This window comes from Papilio machaon, chromosome 4 (genome assembly GCF_912999745.1).
Source record: "Papilio machaon chromosome 4, ilPapMach1.1, whole genome shotgun sequence".
Taxonomy (NCBI): Eukaryota; Metazoa; Arthropoda; class Insecta; order Lepidoptera; family Papilionidae; genus Papilio; species Papilio machaon.
This window is the reverse complement of record NC_059989.1, coordinates 5934540-5956989: the sequence shown is the minus strand read 5'-3', so window position 1 is coordinate 5956989 and position 22450 is coordinate 5934540. Positions and strand designations below refer to the sequence as shown.

The window sequence follows — 22450 nt, the reverse complement described above, 5'->3', positions numbered from 1 at the left end:
ACGTAAATTGCCTATTTATTTTTTTCTCCGCGGCTAACAATATTTTCAACATATTAACACGTCAATTACCAACAATTATCACAAACTCAAAATTGAGAAAATGTTTAAGGATATTGTTGTTGCCATGAAATAAATTCTTACTGTAGGTTTTTCGTTAAATGGCGTGGGTTTCTATTTTTCTGGTAAAGATATAAATTAAAAAAGAAGTACCATCGTTATAATATACAGAGGAAACTAAACGGTAACGTTTTATGAAGATCGTACACCTATATATAATAATATTAATTGAACTTTTGCTTTATAACAATATCTGTTGTTGAAATGTGACAATTTCCGGTAATTTTAAATGGCAACATAAACCAAGGGCATAGATAAAGAGAATAGATTTGCTTTTTCCTTCCTTCTTGTTATTTCCTGTTTAGCGGCGTGTGCTGTATTGCCGCCATTTTATCAATCGTTCGTGGCTCTTTTGGCTTTCCGTTGAGTGGCCATCGAACGAATGATTGTAATTTTCAAAATTAAAAATTTCGTGTTGAATATATTAGTGAGTTTCTTAAATCGGTAATCTGTTTTAAAAAGATCATCACAAAATGGGGGACCGTAAGTTCTACTTTCAAGCTAGAGTTGCATTGAACATGGATTTCTCTGATTTTTCAAGTGTTTTTTACGTTATTTTATAGCCTATTCATCAAGTGATTATAACAGCGGAGGATACTCGTCTCAATATTCCGTTCCACCACCAGCAGCTTCTTCTGGTGATAATAACTATAGCGGTGGTCAACAAGGGGGTTACAATCAGGGTCAGGGCAGTTATTCTGGACAAAGTTCAGGTCAAGATTGGAATTCCCAAAGTTCAGGTTGGTATATTGACTATTTAAAGCTTAATTGTATTAGCTATACACAAATGTAACTTATTAATTGATATTTATGCACATACCATAAGTAGGTACGTACTAATGTATTTATTTATATTATTATAGTGTAGGAGTGGTTGCTAAATCATCATTACATAAATACGTAAAGCGATAAAGCTGTTTTTAACAAAAAAAACATTGATTATGAATTACGGGATAATTTCGAAAAATGGGCGACCACTAGTTAATATTAATTACTTTAGAAAATACATAGTAAATGAACTATATAAGATTATTTTTTTTAAACAATAAAATTTAGTTTAGGTACATTTTCTAATATGTGTCATCTTTTAAATCTTAATATATTGTTTTAGGAGGAAGTAACTATGGTGGTAACGGTCAATCTGGCAATAGCTATGGTCAAAGTTATAGTTCTAACTATGGTAGTGGAGGATATGACCGCAACAGTGGCAGTGGGGGCGGTAACAACTACAATGTAGGTGGAAGTGACCGTGGCGGAAGCAACTATAGCAGCAGCGAGCGGAGTGGTGGGGGCTCCAATTATGGTGGAAATGACAGGGGAGGCGGCGGTGGTTACTCTGGTGGTGACCGGGGATATGGAGGGGGTGACCGCTCCAGCTACAATAGAGACGGGGGAAATAGAGATAGCGGATATGGGTAAGTCATACTAACATTACTTTTTATTTAAATAAGTCAACATATTGGTGGTTTACTTTTCATTACATAATTTAATTATTTATCACCATAGATTGACTGATAGATATTTTACATACAATTTAATAGACCACCATTTAGGTAATTCTTTTCATTCCTGTTTGAATCCATTCAATCCCATCATTGTCCTAAAAAATGAATTACTTTTGTTTTGGGAGCATGGTCTGAAACCATTAGGCAGGTCCTTAAGTCTAAGCAAACACCATAAAATTCTGCAACATTGTTGTAACACAAAAATTATTGAGTTTATTGCTTGAGCTGATTCAGTGGCTGAGTATTCATTTTAGCACCATGGGCCAATGCAAGCTAATGTACGCAATAAATGACTGTTAGATGTATAATAGGTTGCTATACTAATAAATATATTTATTTATTCACTAACTTTCTACAGTTATCATGATTATTAAAGTTGTATAACACTGTCCTTTATATCTTGTTATATTATCATTAATATAATAAGTGCATGGGATTCCAAAGTTATGGGGTCTTAACATATTTATATAATTTTAGAGAGTTAATGTTTACCAGCAACTATTTATTCTTCATACTAAAACTATAGGAAAGTTGTATATGTGGTATATATTTAAAAATTATGACAATAACATGGTAATACATCAAAAATCGAATTTTAGACAAAATTTGTGATTTATTGTTTCTACAACAGTATTGGTTTTATAACATAAACCTACATTCGCATGAGCGCTATAATTACGCCGCGTGAAAACTCTGCGTTGGCGCCTATCGACCGACGAACTCTTTAAAGTCCACCCTTGTCCCCTTCGCAAATCACTCAATATGCAACAATGCGGTTCGCTTTTTAAAAACGCTGTCGGAATTGAATAGCATTTGTTCTATTTTAATGCAATTTTAACACGCGATTAAAAAGCGCCCGTGCGAATGAGGGCTTAGTGTTTATACTTATTTTTATGCTGCAAAAACAACTTAAAATAACCTGTATGGTATTTGATAGTTTTGGTCTTACATACAATTAAGTGAAATATAACTTCAAGCACTTAAACTATAATTGGAGCCATAAAAAAGTTAGGTTTTTTACCCTATGTTGAACAGAAGTGATCACCACTGCAAATAATACACAACATACAAAAGAGATATGTTCTCAATTTTGGTATATAGCAGAAAAAAGTGTACACGGAAAAGAAAAGTTGAGGCTATAAATAGAAGGATATCATTTATATGAATTGCAGGAAACATTTCTACTAAAGGCGGGTTTCACAAAATATAAATAAGAGACAACCCATTTTTAAACCAGTCTGTGAAACTAGATAACGTCTACTACAGGCATAAGGCAGTAGAAGGCAAATAGCCTATGGTATAATTCAACTTATATGGGTTATTCAAATTCAACATTTCTAGACTTTATTTTGTGCATGTATGGAGAAAATCTTCATTAGACCCATGTATATTATTTAAAATTAAGAATGGGTTACATACAATATGTTGACACAAGGATCACTTTTTTTAATGGTCTTAGAATACCACTTAATTTTCTGTAAATTATAGATACAAATCTAATAATTTCCTCCTCTTATACTTTTATCAAACCCTGTATTATTATTTATTTTGGACTAAATTATTGCATTGTGACATACATTGACTATTGATTTGTACTTGTGTGCAATATGCTTACAAAGTGTGCAACATTATTGTCTCCAACAGTTCAAAGATTTTCAAGGTGTCAAGGTTTATGATATGGTAAAGAAAAGGATCCATCATCCATGGTGTGAGGTTACTGGTTAAACGGTACCTAGGTGACAAACCGTCAGCGTGCGCCGTTGGTGTGTCAGTGAGCCCCCAGCCTGCCCAGTGTAAACTAAACGGTCTTCTTATTGTTTTAGTGGCGGCGGCAGGGGGGGTGGTTATAATAAAGGTAAAGCTCCTCGCGATAAGCGATTGGTGCTGTTGTCATATTTTTAATATGTAATTAAAAAGGGGCTGCCAAACAGCGTTCGTCATATAATTTGTCTGTAGCGTTTCATATGCCTGTTGACATGTTTATATAGAGTTGGCATCATACTATGTATGCCCTATCTACATTTTAACATTTTTATTGACTGTAAACAGCAAAGTACTATTACAACAACAATGGCATAAGTTATCTACAAAAGTAAATTAAAACATCATAATATATTAAGGTTAAGAAGTTATCTACTTTTTTCTTAATTTTAGTAACAGGAAAAATACAGGTAACTTTAACAACTAAAGTTTTCCTCATAAATACATTAGTGAAATATTCTGATTGTGGAAACACAACATATTCTTTATATAGGTTGACTGTTTCTAAATTACTTTGGCTTCATAAATATATACCTATCAAGGTTACAACATATCAACAGACAACATGGTAAAATTAAGGTATTATTGTCAACAGTCAAATTGTGAGAGGGTCGACATTTTGGATGACCATGTTTATACAGAGTAACTGGTATTGAGTCAATTATCTAATGTATTAAGAGATTTTATATTCGTCAATATTCATTTGTTAAGCCATTATTAGTTGGTGAAGTGGTGACTCAATAACTCCAGGAACACTGTATCTTCATTTGGCAGCCCTGTTTCAAATTAAAATATTTGGATGTCAATTTCGATATTATAAATATTTAACCATAAATGTAAATTGATGCAATTTCTTACATTATAGTGAAAGGTTTAATGGGTTAGTAAAATATGATTTTGGAGGCCAATTTTAATTCAGTCATGTCAACTTTTTGTCACTGTGTTGGTTATTAAATTGTTATTTATTTTACAAGAGTGGGTGATTTTGGTTTACAAGGACAATTTCTAAAAGCATTAGGTTATAAGGTACTAAATAAAATAGGAGGTGTAAAAATGTATGTCTGGTTGAGTTATTTTTAAAGTAGCTCAGTAAAATTAAAATCCGTCTTTGATCTCCATCAATAAATACTGCAAAATAGAGTTAAATGGGTAGTCAATATGTATGTAAATGTATCTACTTACTATGTTTTGTGAAAAAATAATATTTGTGTAGGCGGTGGCAATGGAGGCGGGTACGGCGGCGGAGATCGGGGGGGCAGTGACATGATCACCCAGGAGGACACCGTGTTCATTCAGGGCATGAACCCATCTACTACTGAAGATGAATTGTGTCAGCATTTTGGTGCTATCGGCATTATTAAGGTAAAAAAATCTTTATATTCTGTGCCTCTAAGAATGCTTCATAAATCAGTTCTATGAGGAAATTATTTCTTTTTCAGACTGACAAGAAAACGCAACGACCTAAAGTATGGATGTATAAGGACAAAGCTACCGGTCAGCCTAAAGGGGAGGCGACTGTGACTTACGAGGACAGCAATGCAGCGTCTTCTGCCATACAGTGGTTCGACGGAAAAGATTTTAATGGAGCTACAATAAAAGTGTCCCTGGCCCAGCGTCAGAATACTTGGGGCGGGGCCAAAGGAGGCGGCGGTGGCGGCGGCTTCCGCGGCGGGCGCGGGGGCGGTGGGGGCGGAGGCCGCGGCGGCGGCGGGGGAGGACGCGGTGGAGGCGGCGGCGGCCCGCCCTCCGGCAACCGGGAGGGAGATTGGCGCTGTCCCAACCCCAACTGCGGGAATACCAACTTTTCATGGAGAAAGGCGTGCAACAGATGTAACGAGGAGAAACCGGGCGGTGGCGGCGGCGGCGGGCCACCCTCCGGTGGCGAACGCGGCGGACGTGGGGGAGGGCGTGGTGGTGGACGCGGGGGTGGTTGGGGCGGGCGCGGTGACCGTGGCGGAGACCGAGGCGGTGACAGGCGCTACGGCGGCAGCGGTGGCGGAGAGCGCGGCGGCCCGCCCGGCGGCGGAGCCATGCGAGGCGACGGCGGGTAAGTTAACATATACCATTATTTTTGCATATATATTGGCCGCTTGAAAAATCGCACGGGTCGGTGAGCAAAACATAATTTTAGGGGTTGCGGGGCGTAAAGTGATCCGAGGGGAAGCATACTTTGCAAAGAACACAAAGTGACCTTGAGCCGCCAATTATGTTTAAACAACCTATGCTTTATACAGTGAAGACAAAATAAATTAAACATTTTTAATAGTTTCTAGAGATACAAATACTAATATTCCTTTTTTTTTTGCAGTGGCAGAGACAGGCAGAGGCCTTATTAACGCTATACATAGTATAATTAGGATTAACATTAAGTTTTCAATGGTTTGACTGATTGTTGTAGGATTCTCACAACTTACTCCATAGGTAATTAAATGACAAGATTCATATATCTAAACCTGTAATTGTAGTACATATTTTGTACCATTGATTTCTAACAAATTTATCATATGGTATGTTTTAATATCAACCATATTAACTTGTGTATTATTATTATCCATAAAACTACTGAATAGAATCTTTTACTATGTTTAATTTTTCTTTTAATCTATTAAGGCCCAACGTAACACAAGGCAACGTAAATCTTAGAAACTAATATTGTATCCTTGCATCACAAGTATTGCGTTGTGCGCGTTCTATACACACTAAGTTGGATCGTCGACGCGAGTTATCTATTCGGTCAGAGGGTCTAAACTAAAGGGTTAAAAAAATGAAAAAAGCTCACACTCTTACTTTTATTTCGGGTTTACGCAGTATTTCTAGAATAGAATTGAAATGATAACGATGTGTGTAGAATGTACCAGCCGAAGTTGCATGCGGTAATTTTTAGCCCATATGTATGTAGAAAAGTAAACTCTTCAAATATCTGTCAATTTGCATGTTATATAAGGAAATTGTTGTCACAAATTTGCAAGAGAAAAACACCACCTCGAGCCGTCTAAAATTGAAAATGTAGACATTACTGAATGTAATTAACTTACTCTGCCTCAATCTTAGCTGACATTGCTTAGCGACTACAATAGTCTGGTTTGGAAAATTTTACGTTTCCTTGTGTACAAAGGGTCTTTAGTCTACAAGTTAAAGCGTTAATTTTATAGTCTAAGAAAAGATCATCGTTATCAGAGTAGCAAAGATCGTCTACTGTGTAAATTAAGATGGTAAGAGATTAAGAATATTAAAGTATTGTAAAATTCAAATTGACCATATTTCATGGACTGGTATTAAACAAGCTTTTTGTTCTCATTCTTTCTATATGTACTTTGAAAATAGTTCAATTTATGTGTAATAAATTTGTGAATATGTATAGAGGTATGTTTTATTTCATGAATATTAAACGACACTGTTCTAGTTGCCAGAATTCATTACTCTGATACATCAACATAGTAAGCGTTTAAGATTTTTTTCTTTTAAAATTAGGAATTAACAAAATGGATTGTATTTTTGATTGGAATTTGTTTCCAAATCTATTGAAACATCGATAATTTAAATAATAAAAGGGTTTTCAGCACATTTTTCTGCAGAATTTGAAAATAAAAGTCGGTCAAACAACTCGAATCTTTTTTATTTACATATTCAAAATAAAATACTATGTGTGGAATACCATTTCTTTGGTTAAATAATTATTATAAGGTGTTATTAACAAAGAAACGTATTTATTCTACTTAAATACAAGGGAATACTACGTGAGGCAGGCAGTATCTTTGTACGAATGAATTGAAAGCTATCGTCTTTGGAAGCTCAGCATCCTGATGAGCAGCAGGCCCATGATGGTGGCCGCAGCCACGCCCACGCCCGCCTTCCACCAGCAAGAGTTGTCTCCCGCCAGCCGCGCGAACTGCTTCAGGTGTCTGCGGACACCACAATTTAAATTGAGATATTACTAAAAAATGGGTGCATAGCAAAACTAGTAGAATGCGATAGCTAGAAGTAGACCCAACTTTTTTTGAATATTCCACGCCATTATCGATCGGTTAAACCAGATCCGTTTCTTTTAAAAATCATACTTTAATATCTATCACAATATATCAGGTCCGTTTAAATTTAAGCTAAAAAAATATTCACTAAAAGCAGACTGGTTACTTAGTTTTATCTTAATTATACCCTAAAAAATAATTTTTTTATACCTATGTTTATTAATAAACTGTTAAAATAAAACCGGCCTATAATATATTACATATTAACTTTTACCAACCTGTGTTTGCTGAACAAAATCCATGCAGCTTGAAATTGACTGACCAAAGTAATTGATAAAATTGTTGTAATTTCATAATATATTGTAAATAATCGGTAACAATAAACATTAAAAATATAAATCATAAGAGATTGGTTGTTGTAAGCGAATTCTAATAGATTAAACCAATAGCTTTAGGGCACGAATTTTTAAAATACAATTCGTAAGATACAAAATCGTCATTAAGTTTTTATTTATGAGCATCATCAAATTAATATTGAACTGTGGCATACTTACGGAAAGGCGGCCATAGTTGCGAGCTTGACGAAGATGTCGTGCTTATTCTCGCCGACGTGGAAGAGCTGCGGCGGCAGCAGCTGGTACTTGGAGCAGAAGACGTCGGGCTGCAGGATGTACTCCTGACGAGCGCCCGCCGCCTCGCCCTTCGTGCCCACTATCAGCACTGGGATGTGACTCTCCGCAAAGTATTTCTGAAATCACATTTCTAAATGTGATATAACATCTGGACAATAATGTCTTGCACAGCCCTATCCGGTGACTGCCTTCGACTACAATCGAGGCGGGCTGTCTTCGCGCCCTTCTTTTCTCGTTACGAAGATAGATATTATTTGACACGCTCAAGGAGTTAAACCAGGGTGAAGTCCATGGACTTCAATCTACTTATTCTGCCATTGAAAGTATCCACATCAAAGTTAGGTGAAAACAGATACTAGGCGTAGGTTTAAAGGCATACAAAAACTACAACCACGTATTAAGTTTGAGGAAACTGACAATGTATATCCTGGCGATGTACTCGAAGGAGCGCGGCGCGGCGAGGTCGTAGACGAGGCAGGCGACGTCGCAGTTGACCTCGTGCGGCTGCAGGGGGTCGGAGGCGCGCGCGATGGGGATCTCGCGCAGAGCCAGGTACTTCTCCTGGCCGTACACCACCACCGTGCTGATGCACCACTCGCCGCCCTGGCCGTCGCCGCGCTCGCCGCCCCCGCCACCGCCGCCGCCCCCGCCCCCGCCCGCGTGCGCCTTTATCTTCTACACGAAACAAACGTACAACATGAAATAACATAATATATTATTGAGACTAAAACGTACATTATAAGTTAAATTCGGTTGTACGATTTTTAATTAATAAATCTTATAAACATATAGCAGCCCTTGATCTCTATCTAAAATTAATATAGTTAATCCTTACTAATATTATAAATGCGAAAGTAACTCTGTCTGTCTGTCTCGCTTTCACGCCAAAACTACTGAACCGATTTAAATGAAATTTGGTACACAGATAGTCTATAGCCTGAGGATGGATATAGGCTATATTTTAACGCGAAAAACGGGTTGTAAGGGGTTGAAAGTGGGGATGAAAATTTGTATGGAAGTGTCGCCTACTATTGTTTACTGAACCGATTTAAATGAAATTTGGTACACAGATATTCTAGAGCCTCAGAAAGAACATAGGCTACTTTTTAACGCGAAAACAGGGTTGTAAGGGGTTGAAAGTGGGGGTGGTAATTTGTATGGAACTATTGTCATTTTAACAGTTAGAAGCTTGAAATTTCTTTCTAAGGCTGCTAATTTGATAGAAATAAATATTAAATTAAATTTTTGTAAAAATGTTACCCTCAAGGGTGCTAAATAACTATAGGGGATGAAATTTTGTTTGGGAATATTTTAGACTTTGGTGAATGTTTTGTTTAGTATGTTTTGCTGTTACCCTTACCAATATTTAGTCTATTGCCTCAGAAAGAACATAGTCTATTCTTAAACGCGAAAAAAGGGTTGTAAGCAGAGCTGGGCATTAACTCGTTAATCCGTTAATCGTTAATTAACGAAGTTAACATTTTGCTTAACGGATTAACTTTTAAGTTAACTTCAAAAAGTGTTAACGCTTTTGTTAACTTCCGTTAAACTCAACTTCCGTTAATAAAAGTCCGTTAATCGTTAAATTAGAAACTTGGAGACGTGCTGTCATTTTGTTTAAATTACGTGCCACGCCACGCTCGTAAGTTCAGCTATGTTGGGCGACTGTCGGCGACTCGAATGGTGAACGTAAGAATTGACAATTGATATATGTGAAGTTTGCGTGCAAGTGTGATGCATCAGAGCGTCCGGGAAAGACGTGACCAACAGGACAAAATCAATAGAAGGTTCGAAATAGCATATTTCATTACGAGTATATAAAAGCACGAGATGTTATAGCCCGCATTCAGAACGCTCTTCGTCCCTGCAATACGCCACTTTTTGAGCAACTGTATTAAAACATTTTTTTACTCGTGCTTTTTTTAGCTTTTCAAAACTCCTGCGTTCTCTTTCCCAACTGTCAAAATAATGTCTGTTAAAAAGAAAAACCAACCACGAATTTTTTACAAAAAAAAAATCATTGAAGTTTTTATGATTCATGCAAATATTTCTAAAAAGAAGCTCCTAATTTGTTACAATATCAGATTTAATGATTTGATTCAATGAATTAGGTTAGTTTTCATTTTATTTCATCTCATTAAATTTCATTTTCATTTCATATCAATAAAAATAATCTACTGAAGACTTGGTTGTTTGGACATAGTTCCCTTTGCCTACCCAGAATGGGTGAACAAAAAAAAATCTCGGTTGGTATTCTTTTACGGTTGGCGCCATTTTCCAAACATTTTAGTTAGTTGAGTTTATTGTGTTTTTATTATTCTATTAAATTGCTTCATTTTTTCGCAACTGTATCAAAAATAGTTGTTTAGTACACGTGCGAAACTGTCATTACAACTTGTTCCAACTGTCAACCCTCACCTTCGGCTGCGCCTCGGCTCGGGTAGACATTTGTCGGGACTCTTTGCAATAACAGGCTTTCCGCACTCGTAATGAAATATACTATAATGCATTCATACTTGTCTCTAATACTAATGTGTAAATTTAAACAAGTGTCGCCACAATAAGTGTGAAATTAGTATGTATAATTGTATTATGTAGTAGGTATGGTTAACTGTTAACGATTAACTTTAACTTGCGTTAAATTTTCGAGATTTTAACGCTTTAACGATTAACGAAGTTAAATTTTTAATTAACGAATTAACGATTAACGAAGTTAACTTTTCGATTAACTGTGCCCACCTGTGGTTGTAAGGGTTGTAAAAATGTTACCCTCAAGGGTGCTAAATAACTATAGGGGATGAAATTTTGTTTGGGAATATTTTAGACTTTGGTGAATGTTTTGTTTAGTATGTTTTGCTTTTACCCTTACCAATATTTAGTCTATTGCCTCAGAAAGAACATAGTCTATTCTTAAACGCGAAAAAAGGGTTGTAAGGGGTTGAAAGTAGGGGTGGTGATTTGTATGGAAGTATCGTAATTTTTACAGTTAGAAGCATGAAACTTCTGTCTAAAGCTGCTAATCCTTACTTAATATTATAAATGCGAAAGTAACTCTGTCTGTCTGTCTCGCTTTCACGCCAAAACTACTGAACCGATTTAAATGAAATTTGGTACACAGATAGTCTATAGCCTGAGGATGGATATAGGCTATATTTTAACGCGAAAAACGGGTTGTAAGGGGTTGAAAGTGGGGATGAAAATTTGTATGGAAGTGTCGCCTACTATTGTTTACTGAACCGATTTAAATGAAATTTGGTACACAGATATTCTAGAGCCTCAGAAAGAACATAGGCTACTTTTTAACGCGAAAACAGGGTTGTAAGGGGTTGAAAGTGGGGGTGGTAATTTGTATGGAACTATTGTCATTTTAACAGTTAGAAGCTTGAAATTTCTTTCTAAGGCTGCTAATTTGATAGAAATAAATATTAAATTAAATTTTTGTAAAAATGTTACCCTCAAGGGTGCTAAATAACTATAGGGGATGAAATTTTGTTTGGGAATATTTTAGACTTTGGTGAATGTTTTGTTTAGTATGTTTTGCTGTTACCCTTACCAATATTTAGTCTATTGCCTCAGAAAGAACATAGTCTATTCTTAAACGCGAAAAAAGGGTTGTAAGGGTTGTAAAAATGTTACCCTCAAGGGTGCTAAATAACTATAGGGGATGAAATTTTGTTTGGGAATATTTTAGACTTTGGTGAATGTTTTGTTTAGTATGTTTTGCTTTTACCCTTACCAATATTTAGTCTATTGCCTCAGAAAGAACATAGTCTATTCTAAAACGCGAAAAAAGGGTTGTAAGGGGTTGAAAGTAGGGGTGGTGATTTGTATGGAAGTATCGTAATTTTTACAGTTAGAAGCATGAAACTTCTGTCTAAAGCTGCTAATCCTTACTTAATATTATAAATGCGAAAGTAACTCTGTCTGTCTGTCTCGCTTTCACGCCAAAACTACTGAACCGATTTAAATGAAATTTGGTACACAGATAGTCTATAGCCTGAGGATGGATATAGGCTATATTTTAACGCGAAAAACGGGTTGTAAGGGGTTGAAAGTGGGGATGAAAATTTGTATGGAAGTGTCGCCTACTATTGTTTACTGAACCGATTTAAATGAAATTTGGTACACAGATATTCTAGAGCCTCAGAAAGAACATAGGCTACTTTTTAATGCGAAAACAGGGTTGTAAGGGGTTGAAAGTGGGGGTGGTAATTTGTATGGAACTATTGTCATTTTAACAGTTAGAAGCTTGAAATTTCTTTCTAAGGCTGCTAATTTGATAGAAATAAATATTAAATTAAATTTTTGTAAAAATGTTACCCTCAAGGGTGCTAAATAACTATAGGGGATGAAATTTTGTTTGGGAATATTTTAGACTTTGGTGAATGTTTTGTTTAGTATGTTTTGCTGTTACCCTTACCAATATTTAGTCTATTGCCTCAGAAAGAACATAGTCTATTCTTAAACGCGAAAAAAGGGTTGTAAGGGTTGTAAAAATGTTACCCTCAAGGGTGCTAAATAACTATAGGGGATGAAATTTTGTTTGGGAATATTTTAGACTTTGGTGAATGTTTTGTTTAGTATGTTTTGCTTTTACCCTTACCAATATTTAGTCTATTGCCTCAGAAAGAACATAGTCTATTCTTAAACGCGAAAAAAGGGTTGTAAGGGGTTGAAAGTAGGGGTGGTGATTTGTATGGAAGTATCGTAATTTTTACAGTTAGAAGCATGAAACTTCTGTCTAAAGCTGCTAATTTGATATAAATAAATATGAAATTCAATTTCTGTAAAAATTTTACCCTGAAGGGTGCTAAATAACAACAGGGGATGAAAATTTGTTTGGGAATATGTGAGGTTTAGGTGAATGTTTTATTTAATATGTTTTGCTGTTACCCTTACTGATATTTAGTCTAGAGCCCGAGAAAGAACAAAGACTACTTTTTAACGCGAAAAAAGGGTTGTAAGGGGTTGAATGTGGGGGTGGTAATTTGTATGGAAGAAAGAAGGAAGTATCGTCATTTTTACAGTAAGATGCTTGAAACTTCTTTCTAATGCTGCTAATTGGGGATGAAAATTTGTTTCGCAATATGTGAGGTTTTAATGAATGTTTTGTTTAATATGTTTTACTATTATACTTACTGATATTTAGCTTAGAGCCTGAGAAAGGACAAAGATTAATTTTTATCGTGAAAGAGGGTTTATAAGAGGGTAAAAATAGTGGTGGAAATTTGTATGGACGTATCGTCATTTTTACAGTTAGAAGCTTATAACTTTTTTTAGGCTGCTAATTTGATATTAATAAATAGGTCATTTAAGTTTTACCCTTAATGTTGCAATATAATAAGGGAATAGGGGATGAAAATTTGCATAAGAGTAAATGAATATTTTGTAAGTTCCATTTGTTTTGTTGTAATTTTTTATAAGTTTAAATAAAATACCTCAACAACAACAACTAAATTCACGCCCGTAACCCAGAGGGATAGGTAGAGACCAAACACCTACATTTGGTGCGGTCGTGGCACACCTATCTCTATGTCTCTACATCCATACATCAACGCATAGCACGTCGGTCAAGTAAAATAATAATCCTTAAAAAAATGCTTAACGAAAACAGTATTTCACGCGGACGAAGTCGCGGGCACAGCTAGTTTTAATATATACCTTGTGTGCAATACCGAGGAAGCTCCTGCAGATGGAGGTCTTGCCGCAGGCGCGCGGACCGATTACGTGGCACTGGTACACATTGCGGCTCGATTGCTTCTTTGCGAGGTCCACCTTCTTGTCGCGGGTAACTGCGCACACGCAACAACTACTGTCATACCTTTTTCTTTGTTATGCATTTATGTGTAAGTTATACTTAACTTGATACCATATAACCAATGATACTTCATTGGTTTGAAATTTTTCCCCAAACTGGAGAATAATAACAGTTAAATGTAAAATAAGACATCAAGAGTCATATTTCTGTCAGTTGAGTTAATAAGTTTTTAAAATAGTTATATCTATATTACCTTATACTTAATACAAATTCAATTTTTTTTATATTGTTGTATACTTACTATGTATAGCAGTTTTTTGTGACTCATTTTCAAGGAAGTTGTAACCGAGGTAAGCTAAATAGGCGCTCGTGTTTTGCAAGTCTAATAAAGTCATTAGAGTCCATCGACACATCCAACCTTGCAGTGTTAAAAAGCCCTGCAAAAAATATAACTGAGCAATGAATTTTTACAATGTAAATCTATAAATGTATTAGAATCATGCAAACATCCATTATGTATGTAACTGCTAAGGGAATAAGGATGATTATTGAATAACACACATAAAATAATTGAATATTAAACCTTGTCATTTGTGGGGACTGTGTATCGTAAATTGTGCCAAGGTACCCGAGGACAGCAAGAGAATACATTCTTTAGTTCTGTTGGGTTAAGCATTCCATCTTTATCTCTGTCATACTTTTCAAATAGTTGCGTTAGAAACTGTTGACCCTTGTATGACAGCTCCGTTGTACATCCAACTGGTACCTTTATGCTATATTCAAATATAAATTGACATTTTATTAAAATACATTGGTCAGAGGGACTAATAAAAAAGTAAAAAATTTAAATGCACAACTAATGGTATAAGGTATGGTGAGAAAGAAAATAGTTTCAAGAAAAAACATTTTGAACTTGACAAAATTGAGCATTAAAGGAAATAAAGGAACTTTATTAAATACTTCACATCTTGAGTTGAAACAGTATAAATATTTTTTTCTATCACCATCATCAGTCTTTATCTGCCTACTGCTGGTCATAGGCAGTCCCTATGCTTACCACAATATATGGTCCTCCCCTCTCTACATTCAATAACTTTCCACCGTGTGCATTGTCTGTCCATCTGTCTTTTTTTGTATGTTATAAATATTGATTATATATTTATTATAACTTACTTTGCATACAGATAACTGTGTGTTAACTCTAAACCCTCATCATAACCAAATTTGCGTAAAACAGTCCATGTTGTTTCATTCCTTCCCCTTTGTATAAACAGGCAGTGCAGGAAAATAAATCCTTTCATAGTTATACACTCATTTTCTATACCACCAGCTATATTTTGTGCAATAACAGATTTTACTTCATCTAAAACCTACAAAAGATGATGTTATTTTGAAATTCAAAACTTTTTTGTTTACAATAAATTACTTTTGGTAGAATAACAAAACTTTGTACAAACCTGCAATTGTAGCGGAGTGTCAAAGCATTTCTTTTGAAATACAGTTATTTCATAATCATCAAGTAGTCCATCACCATCCAAATCACAAATTTTGAATATTCTTGATAATGCTTTTTTACACCTTTCAGTTAACTGAAAAAAATATTCAAAAAATAACACAAGTTATCCTTGTATTTGTTCTCTAACAAAATGCAACCAATAGTTTAAATATATATCATATAGATACCTCTTGTTCTTCAATAGAATATATAGGTCCAATTGGATGTAACACAGCTTTTTGTGCATTATAAAACATTTCAGAAACATTTGTTAATGTTTTAGCAGAACACTCTATACACCTATCCACTTCTGGATATTCTTCTGCAATATCCCAAATATTCTGAAAAATCAAATTTAAATTAAGATAACAAGATTACATTCAAAGGCCAACAACACATATACAGTTCATCAGGTGTTAAAGATGTCCTCGGGTGTTGATCACCTTGTTCCTGACACTTGTTTATTTCTTTTCTTATGTGAAGGAAATTAAATCTATGATTCCTATATTTATTTTACTTTCAAATAGACAAAAATAATAGTTCAAACAGGCAGTCATTTTTTTATAGTTATTTTTTATATTAAATTAGCACTATGTAATAACATATAACTTATTGTCAAAATTCTTTCTAGTCACAAAAGATGTTATTGATATAATTTGAAACCAATTCATTTATTTTTTTAAATTAAAGAATATCAAATTAACTTACATCTATCACTGAATAATCAATGAGGTCTATTTTATTTCCCACCAAAATTACAGGTTTCCTACAGTCGTCAGGACAGTTATCTCTTACAAATGGTAGCCAGTATGTTGCTATTTTATCAAGTGTTTCTTGTTTATCAACAGAAAATACAATGCATATTACATGGGCTTTTTCTATTTCTTCTGCCACTTGTTCGATAGATTGTTCAGCGACTGGAATAAACAAATGTTTCTTTTTTAAGATGACCTTATGTAAAAAATTGATTTTTTAAAACTAAATACTTACGACACACATCAACAATGTTCGTGGGAACCTGTTCAGGGGTTACATCTGCAGGTATAGTGATCTCTTCCGCCTTTGGAGGTACATGTTCTGTAAACTCCTCAGTTACCAAAGACAGAATCAACGAAGTTTTTCCGACTCCTGGCTCTCCTAACAAAATAATCCGAACTGTCCTAGGTACAGTTTCATACACCATTTTGGCAGATTTGATGTCACTTTCGGCATAACATTAAATAAATATTTCTAAAATTTCTCTCATATCAACGTCAAATTTGTTATATTCACAAAATAGCTTAAACTTAATCATCAAATAAAAATAAACCGGAGAGAAATTATCTACATCGATTTGACAGATAGATAGACATTTTCCCAATTTCAAAGAGTAAAGTAATTAGGAATAAGACATGGAGTTCGAGAAAAAATAAAAATGTTCTCGTACGATATATGCCGAATATTAATGAAAGGCTGGTTATTTCGTTATATGAAGAGTTATGTTCAGTTTTACTTTTTATTCCAAAAATAGGCTAACGATATTGTATTTTTCCCTCAGATTAAGAATTATTTTTCCAAGCACAAATAGAGCTGAAGAGCAAATAAGCGATGAACGAAAGTGTCAGCTGTCATCTGTCAGAGTTAACATTTTCACATGTTCAAAAGTGTAAATTAAAACAACAAAATTATTTCTTTCAAACTGTGTAATTCTTTTCTTCTTTCTCAGCATTTACTAAAGTTGCTCTGTTATAAACTAAATATGCACAATTTTGTTATATCCTTGTTGTTTAGCATAATTTAATTAGTAGAATTATGAACGAAAAAATGTCTGAAGCAAATAAAAAAAATATTGAATGGGAGAATACTAAAGGACTGCGAGAACCGATAAAAGCGCTAGAGGTACGTTATATTTAATTTTCACTATCGTTGCTATACGTACTATTAATACGGCAGTAGGAAAGTAGTGTGATGCATGGTGGATTGAACTTTCTCACATATTTAAAATTTTCAGGATAAATGGAAACTTGTCCCTTCATTTTTGCAAGTAAAAGGTTTAGTAAAACAGCACATTGATTCATTCAATTATTTCATCAATGTTGAGATAAAAAAGATTGTACAGGCCAATGAAAAAGTATTCTGTGATGCTGATCCCTTGTTCTATATAAAATATTTGAATGCATATGTTGGGACTCCAGATTTAGAAGAAGGTTTTAATGTAACTAAGGCAGCAACACCACATGAATGCCGTTTAAGAGATATGACATACTCTGCCCCAATCACAGTAGATATTGAGTACATAAGGGGTAATCAGAGGGTAATTAAGAATAAACAACTAATTGGAAGGTATGTATAATAATTTATAGAAGTTGGCGAAGAAATTTGCAGAACCTAGTAATATTTATGTTTCACTGTAATAACAGTGTAAGGCCTACCATAAATAAGTTTCAATAGCAACATAAATAGCATATTTTAGATAGTATTTAAAATAAGTTAATGTACAAAACATCATTTTTAATAGTATTTATTTTTGCTTTTAGAATGCCATTAATGTTGAGGTCATCAAATTGTGTATTAACAAATAAATCAGATTTTGAGTTGGCTCAACTCAATGAATGTCCTCATGATCCTGGTGGTTACTTTATTATCAGAGGTATGATTTCAAATTTTTTTTAACACATTTCATTAAGCTTTATATTTATTTATTTTAAATATTTTTAGGACAAGAAAAAGTTATTTTGATCCAAGAGCAATTGTCCAAAAACAGAATGATTGTGGATGAATTTAAAGGAGCTATACAATGTCAAGTGACAAGCTCTACACATGAAAAGAAGACAAGAACAAATGTCATTGTTAAGAATGGTAAATATGTTATGAGACATAATGCACTGTCTGATGTAAGTGTTTTGTTCACTAGTCACATCCACATTTACAATTTAATGTTAGAAAGATTTATAACTTATATGTTTATAACAAATAAATTTAGAAACTACGGGATCTCAAAAATTCTTTTAAAATTAGAAAGCTGCATTGTCCCTGAGTAACATAGACTATATTTAATATTAGCTATTACTCGCGACTCCGTCCGCGCGGAATAAAAAAATTGCACACAAGATAAAAAAAGTTCCTATGTCCGTCTCCTAGTTCTAAGCTACCTCCCCATCAATTTTCAGCTAAATCAGTTCGACCGATCTTAAGTTATAAATAGTGTAACCAACACGACTTTCTTTTATATATATAGATTGTATCATTAAAAATAAATTGTGCGAAGCCAGGAGAGAAAGTTAGTACATAATAAAGTGGGTCAAAGTATTGTGAGCTAATTCTTATTTGGAATGTTTCAGGATATACCAATAGCTGTTGCATTCAAGGCAATGGGCATTTGCACTGATCAAGAAATAATGCAACTTGTAGGCTCAGATGATGCTATTGCAAAGAAGATGGCACCATGCATTATGGAGTGCCACAATCTTAAAATATTCACTCAAAATCAAGCTCTTGCATATATAGGAAGTAAATTGAAGGTGAAAAGGTAAGTTAAAATTTAAGAATGCAAAGATTAAGTAAATGGGGTCAGGACTAAAACCATGTAACATAATAAGTAGATGATGATGAAATTATATTATTTAAATTATTATTAAGCATTATTTATCTCGGTTCCAGTGTGATGATTTCCTTATATTAGTAAAAAAGTTTTGCTATTATAAGCTATTTTTATTGTCTCTTGTAATATAAGTTGATAAAAAATAAAAGTAATTATACAGGTTTCAAACTGCAAATACCAAAGCAAGAACTCCTGTTGATGAAGCCAGAGATCTGCTAGCTACCACTATCCTTGCTCATGTAACAGTTGAGAACTTCAATTTTTATGTAAAAGCTATTTATCTGGCTATTATGGTGAAAAGAGTTATTGAGGCAGAGAATAACAAGTCAGCAATAGATGATCCAGATTACTATGGTAACAAGAGGTTGGAATTAGCTGGTTCTTTGTTGTCCCTAATGTTTGAAGATCTCTTCAAAAGATTCAATTGGGAACTGAAATCGATAGCTGATAAAATTATACCAAAAGTAAAGGCAGCACCGTTCGATGTTGTAAAGCACATGAGGCCAGATCTGATAGCAAATGGCTTGTTTACGGCAATATCATCAGTAAGTATTTTCATTTAAAATGCATATATTTATATTTATATTATATATATAACAAGTCAATAACTTCTTTTTTGTGTTTTGTGAAATAATGTTGTTTACATTATAGGGAAATTGGACCATTAAAAGATTTAAGATGGAACGACATGGTGTAACACAGGTGCTAAGTCGTTTAAGCTACATATCGGCTTTAGGCATGATGACCAGAGTCAATTCTCAGTTTGAGAAAACGAGGAAAGTGTCAGGTCCACGGTCACTGCAACCTTCGCAGTGGGGCATGCTCTGTCCGTCGGACACTCCTGAAGGCGAGGGCTGCGGTCTCGTAAAGAACCTCGCGTTGATGACGCACATTACTACTGATAGCTCAGAGGAACCGATCTCACGACTAGCGTGCAATTCCGGAGTAGAAGATGTGAGGCTGCTGGGAGGAGAAGAAATTAACCATCCTGCGGTTTATATTGTGTTTCTAAATGGTAATAGTCTTAGTTAAAATTTTAAGTAGTCATGAAATTACTAGTTATTATCCATTGAATACTGTGATTTATGGAATTGATGAACTTTATTTTTTTTTTTTAGGAAACATTTTGGGTGTAACGCGACAGTACAAGAAACTCATCAAAATATTCCGGATGTTCAGACGACGTGGTCTCATTTCATCTTTCGTGTCAATTTACCCAAATCATAACCAAAGAACAGTTTACATATGTAGCGATGGCGGAAGATTGTGTCGTCCGTACATAATCGTGGAAAAGGGCAACCCCCTTGTCCAACAAGTACACTTAAATGAACTTAATAGAGGCATAAGAAAGTTCCAAGATTTCTTAAATGATGGCCTCATTGAATATTTGGATGTGAACGAAGAAAACGACAGTCACATAGCAACAGTTGAAGCAGAAATAGATCCATACGTCACTACGCACCTTGAAATAGAGCCGTTTACAATATTAGGCGTGTGCGCCGGCCTGGTGCCCTACCCGCACCACAATCAGAGCCCGAGGAATACATACCAATGTGCTATGGGCAAACAAGCTATGGGTAAGTTATACTACACATTTCATTCGAAACAGTTTAGTGAAAACCATTCGAAAATTAATAGCAAACTCTTAAAAATCCTATTTATATCATCATTTGCAGGTACAATTGGATACAATCAAAAAAATAGAATCGATACCTTGATGTACAATTTGGTGTACCCTCAATGTCCAATGGTAAAAACAAAGACAATAGAGTTAACAAACTTCGACAAGTTGCCCGCCGGACAGAACGCCACCGTCGCCGTCATGAGCTACAGCGGCTACGATATCGAGGATGCACTCATCCTCAACAGAGCTTCGATAGATAGAGGCTACGGACGATGCCTTGTCTACAAAAGTGCTAAAACAACTATGAAAAGATATAGCAATCAAACATCTGATAGAATATTAGGACCTTCAAAAGACGCCACAACAGGAAAAGTTATAAAAGCGCACGATATCCTAGATTCCGATGGAATCGCTGCTCCTGGAGAAATGGTCGAGAATCGACAAGTTTTAATAAATAAACAAATGCCTCCGGCTACAATAAATCCTATTGCGCAAGGACAGCAACAACAAATTGAATACAAAGAAGTACCAGTCACATATAAAGGTCCGGTAGAGTCGTACATAGAGAAAGTCATGGTTTCCGCGAACGCAGAGGATGCATTTCTAATTAAAATCTTACTTAGACAAACTAGAATCCCCGAAATTGGAGATAAGTTTAGTTCTAGACACGGTCAAAAAGGTGTTACTGGATTAATAGTTCAACAAGAAGATATGCCATTTAATGACAGAGGGATATGTCCTGATATGATTATGAACCCTCATGGCTTTCCATCGCGAATGACAGTCGGTAAAACTATCGAATTGCTTGCAGGAAAAGCAGGTTTAATGGAAGGAAAATTCCATTATGGTAAGTGTACTCAGGTATTGGTGTTTTCAAATATCTTGACAGTCCGAGGTCATCAGCGCACTGCGCAATGCCCTCCCCCCGCATCGCTTAATATCGTGTTCTGAGCTTACTCACACGAAGTTAAGAGCCACCAAGATATTTGAAAACATTTATATGAAGAGATTATTCGATAAATGAAAGATAAAACAATTTATACCTCTTTAGGCACAGCATTTGGTGGATCCAAAGTCAAAGATGTATGCAATGAACTAGAAAAACATGGCTACAATTATCATGGCAAAGATATATTTTATTCGGGAATTACAGGTGAACCTTTAGAAGCTTACATTTATTCAGGACCGGTAAGTATTTTGTTTTAATTTTTTTATTATTGTTCTGGCTGGCATATATGATACTACTATAGATACTATCTAGCGCATCTTTGTAATCCTATCAAGTTGATTTTTAATAACAAAAAAAATCTAATTTAATATAGTTAATTATTGATATTGTATAAAAGCTTTTTAAATATATGATTTTAGGTTTATTACCAGAAGCTAAAGCACATGGTGCAAGACAAGATGCACGCGCGCGCCCGCGGCCCCCGCGCAGTGCTCACGCGACAGCCCACTGAGGGTCGGTCGCGGGACGGCGGTCTGCGTCTGGGTGAAATGGAACGAGATTGCCTCATTGGATACGGTGCCAGGTGACATACGAAATAATGAACATATATGCATTTTTATTTACAAGAAAGCCCATATTTTTTTCTTTATTCCTGTTTATAATTATAAAAATTAAAAAACATTAAATTTACTTAACAAAAGATGTCGCTATAATTTATCGTAATCTAAATAGGGCTGCCGATGATTAGTATAATATAAAAAATAGTGAATTGTTTCAGTATGTTGCTAATGGAGCGCCTGATGCTGGCGTCGGACGCGTTCAGTGCGGACATCTGCGGCGCGTGCGGGCGACTGGCGAGCCGCGCCTGGTGCCACGCCTGCCGCTCCTCCGCCGCCGTCTCCGCCGTAGAGATGCCCTACGCCTGCAAGCTGCTCTTCCAGGAGCTCGCCTCCATGAACATCGTACCCAAACTTACGCTTAAGAAATATTGCTAATTAATAATAAAATCTTCTCTTTATTCGTTTCTTTTTTTATTACACAATATTGGGTTGAAAGGTAGA

The 22450-nt window shown here is 35.2% G+C and overlaps 3 protein-coding genes across 4 annotated transcripts; 2 read left to right on the top strand and 1 right to left on the bottom strand.

Annotated features, from left to right (window-relative positions):
* The first annotated feature begins 405 nt into the window (after nt 1-405).
* On the top strand, nt 406-6798 carry LOC106720369 (RNA-binding protein cabeza-like). Its single transcript, XM_014515039.2, has 7 exons — nt 406-600; nt 681-857; nt 1229-1532; nt 3446-3477; nt 4597-4745; nt 4823-5430; nt 5692-6798. The coding sequence occupies exons 1-7, from the start codon at nt 591-593 to the stop codon at nt 5717-5719; spliced, it is 1308 nt and encodes a 435-aa protein (XP_014370525.2). The 5' UTR covers nt 406-590; the 3' UTR covers nt 5720-6798.
* A 233-nt stretch (nt 6799-7031) lies between these two features.
* Nucleotides 7032-16575, bottom strand: LOC106720175 (mitochondrial Rho GTPase). 2 transcript variants are annotated; one of them, XM_045686769.1, is made up of 12 exons: nt 16227-16575; nt 15945-16153; nt 15425-15577; nt 15199-15330; nt 14915-15111; nt 14325-14514; nt 14043-14178; nt 13645-13775; nt 8401-8658; nt 7906-8099; nt 7630-7668; nt 7032-7285 (listed from the first exon to the last, which is right to left on the bottom strand). In XM_045686769.1, the coding sequence occupies exons 1-12, from the start codon at nt 16417-16419 to the stop codon at nt 7159-7161; spliced, it is 1959 nt and encodes a 652-aa protein (XP_045542725.1). In that variant the 5' UTR covers nt 16420-16575; the 3' UTR covers nt 7032-7158. The 2 variants fall into 2 exon arrangements, with proteins under 2 accessions (XP_045542725.1, XP_045542724.1); XM_045686768.1 differs by lacking the exon at nt 7630-7668.
* Nucleotides 16576-16903: 328 nt separating this feature from the next.
* LOC106720387 (DNA-directed RNA polymerase III subunit RPC2) lies at nt 16904-22390 on the top strand. Its single transcript, XM_014515069.2, has 12 exons — nt 16904-17114; nt 17227-17558; nt 17753-17865; nt 17934-18109; nt 18557-18744; nt 18977-19361; nt 19468-19831; nt 19935-20393; nt 20493-21287; nt 21492-21628; nt 21809-21972; nt 22168-22390. The coding sequence occupies exons 1-12, from the start codon at nt 17028-17030 to the stop codon at nt 22382-22384; spliced, it is 3417 nt and encodes a 1138-aa protein (XP_014370555.1). The 5' UTR covers nt 16904-17027; the 3' UTR covers nt 22385-22390.
* The last annotated feature ends 60 nt before the right edge of the window (nt 22391-22450 follow it).

What these genes read in the sequence shown, in the direction of transcription:
- LOC106720369 (XM_014515039.2), top strand. An exon ending in AATAGAGATAGCGGATATGG is followed by an intron (nt 1,533 to 3,445) that starts GTAAGTCATACT and finishes TTATTGTTTTAG; the next exon opens with TGGCGGCGGCAGGGGGGGTG. An exon ending in GGGGGGTGGTTATAATAAAG is followed by an intron (nt 3,478 to 4,596) that starts GTAAAGCTCCTC and finishes ATATTTGTGTAG; the next exon opens with GCGGTGGCAATGGAGGCGGG.
- LOC106720175 (XM_045686769.1), bottom strand. Translation starts at nt 16,419, where the DNA reads ATGGTGTATGAAACTGTACCTAGGACAGTTCGGATTATTTTGTTAGGA. An exon ending in TTGATTATTCAGTGATAGAT is followed by an intron (nt 15,578 to 15,944) that starts GTAAGTTAATTT and finishes TTGATTTTTCAG; the next exon opens with AATATTTGGGATATTGCAGA. An exon ending in CAGTCCCCACAAATGACAAG is followed by an intron (nt 14,179 to 14,324) that starts GTTTAATATTCA and finishes TATTTTTTGCAG; the next exon opens with GGCTTTTTAACACTGCAAGG.
- LOC106720387 (XM_014515069.2), top strand. Translation starts at nt 17,028, where the DNA reads ATGAACGAAAAAATGTCTGAAGCAAATAAAAAAAATATTGAATGGGAG. An exon ending in GACATAATGCACTGTCTGAT is followed by an intron (nt 18,110 to 18,556) that starts GTAAGTGTTTTG and finishes GGAATGTTTCAG; the next exon opens with GATATACCAATAGCTGTTGC. An exon ending in GGAAGGAAAATTCCATTATG is followed by an intron (nt 21,288 to 21,491) that starts GTAAGTGTACTC and finishes ATACCTCTTTAG; the next exon opens with GCACAGCATTTGGTGGATCC.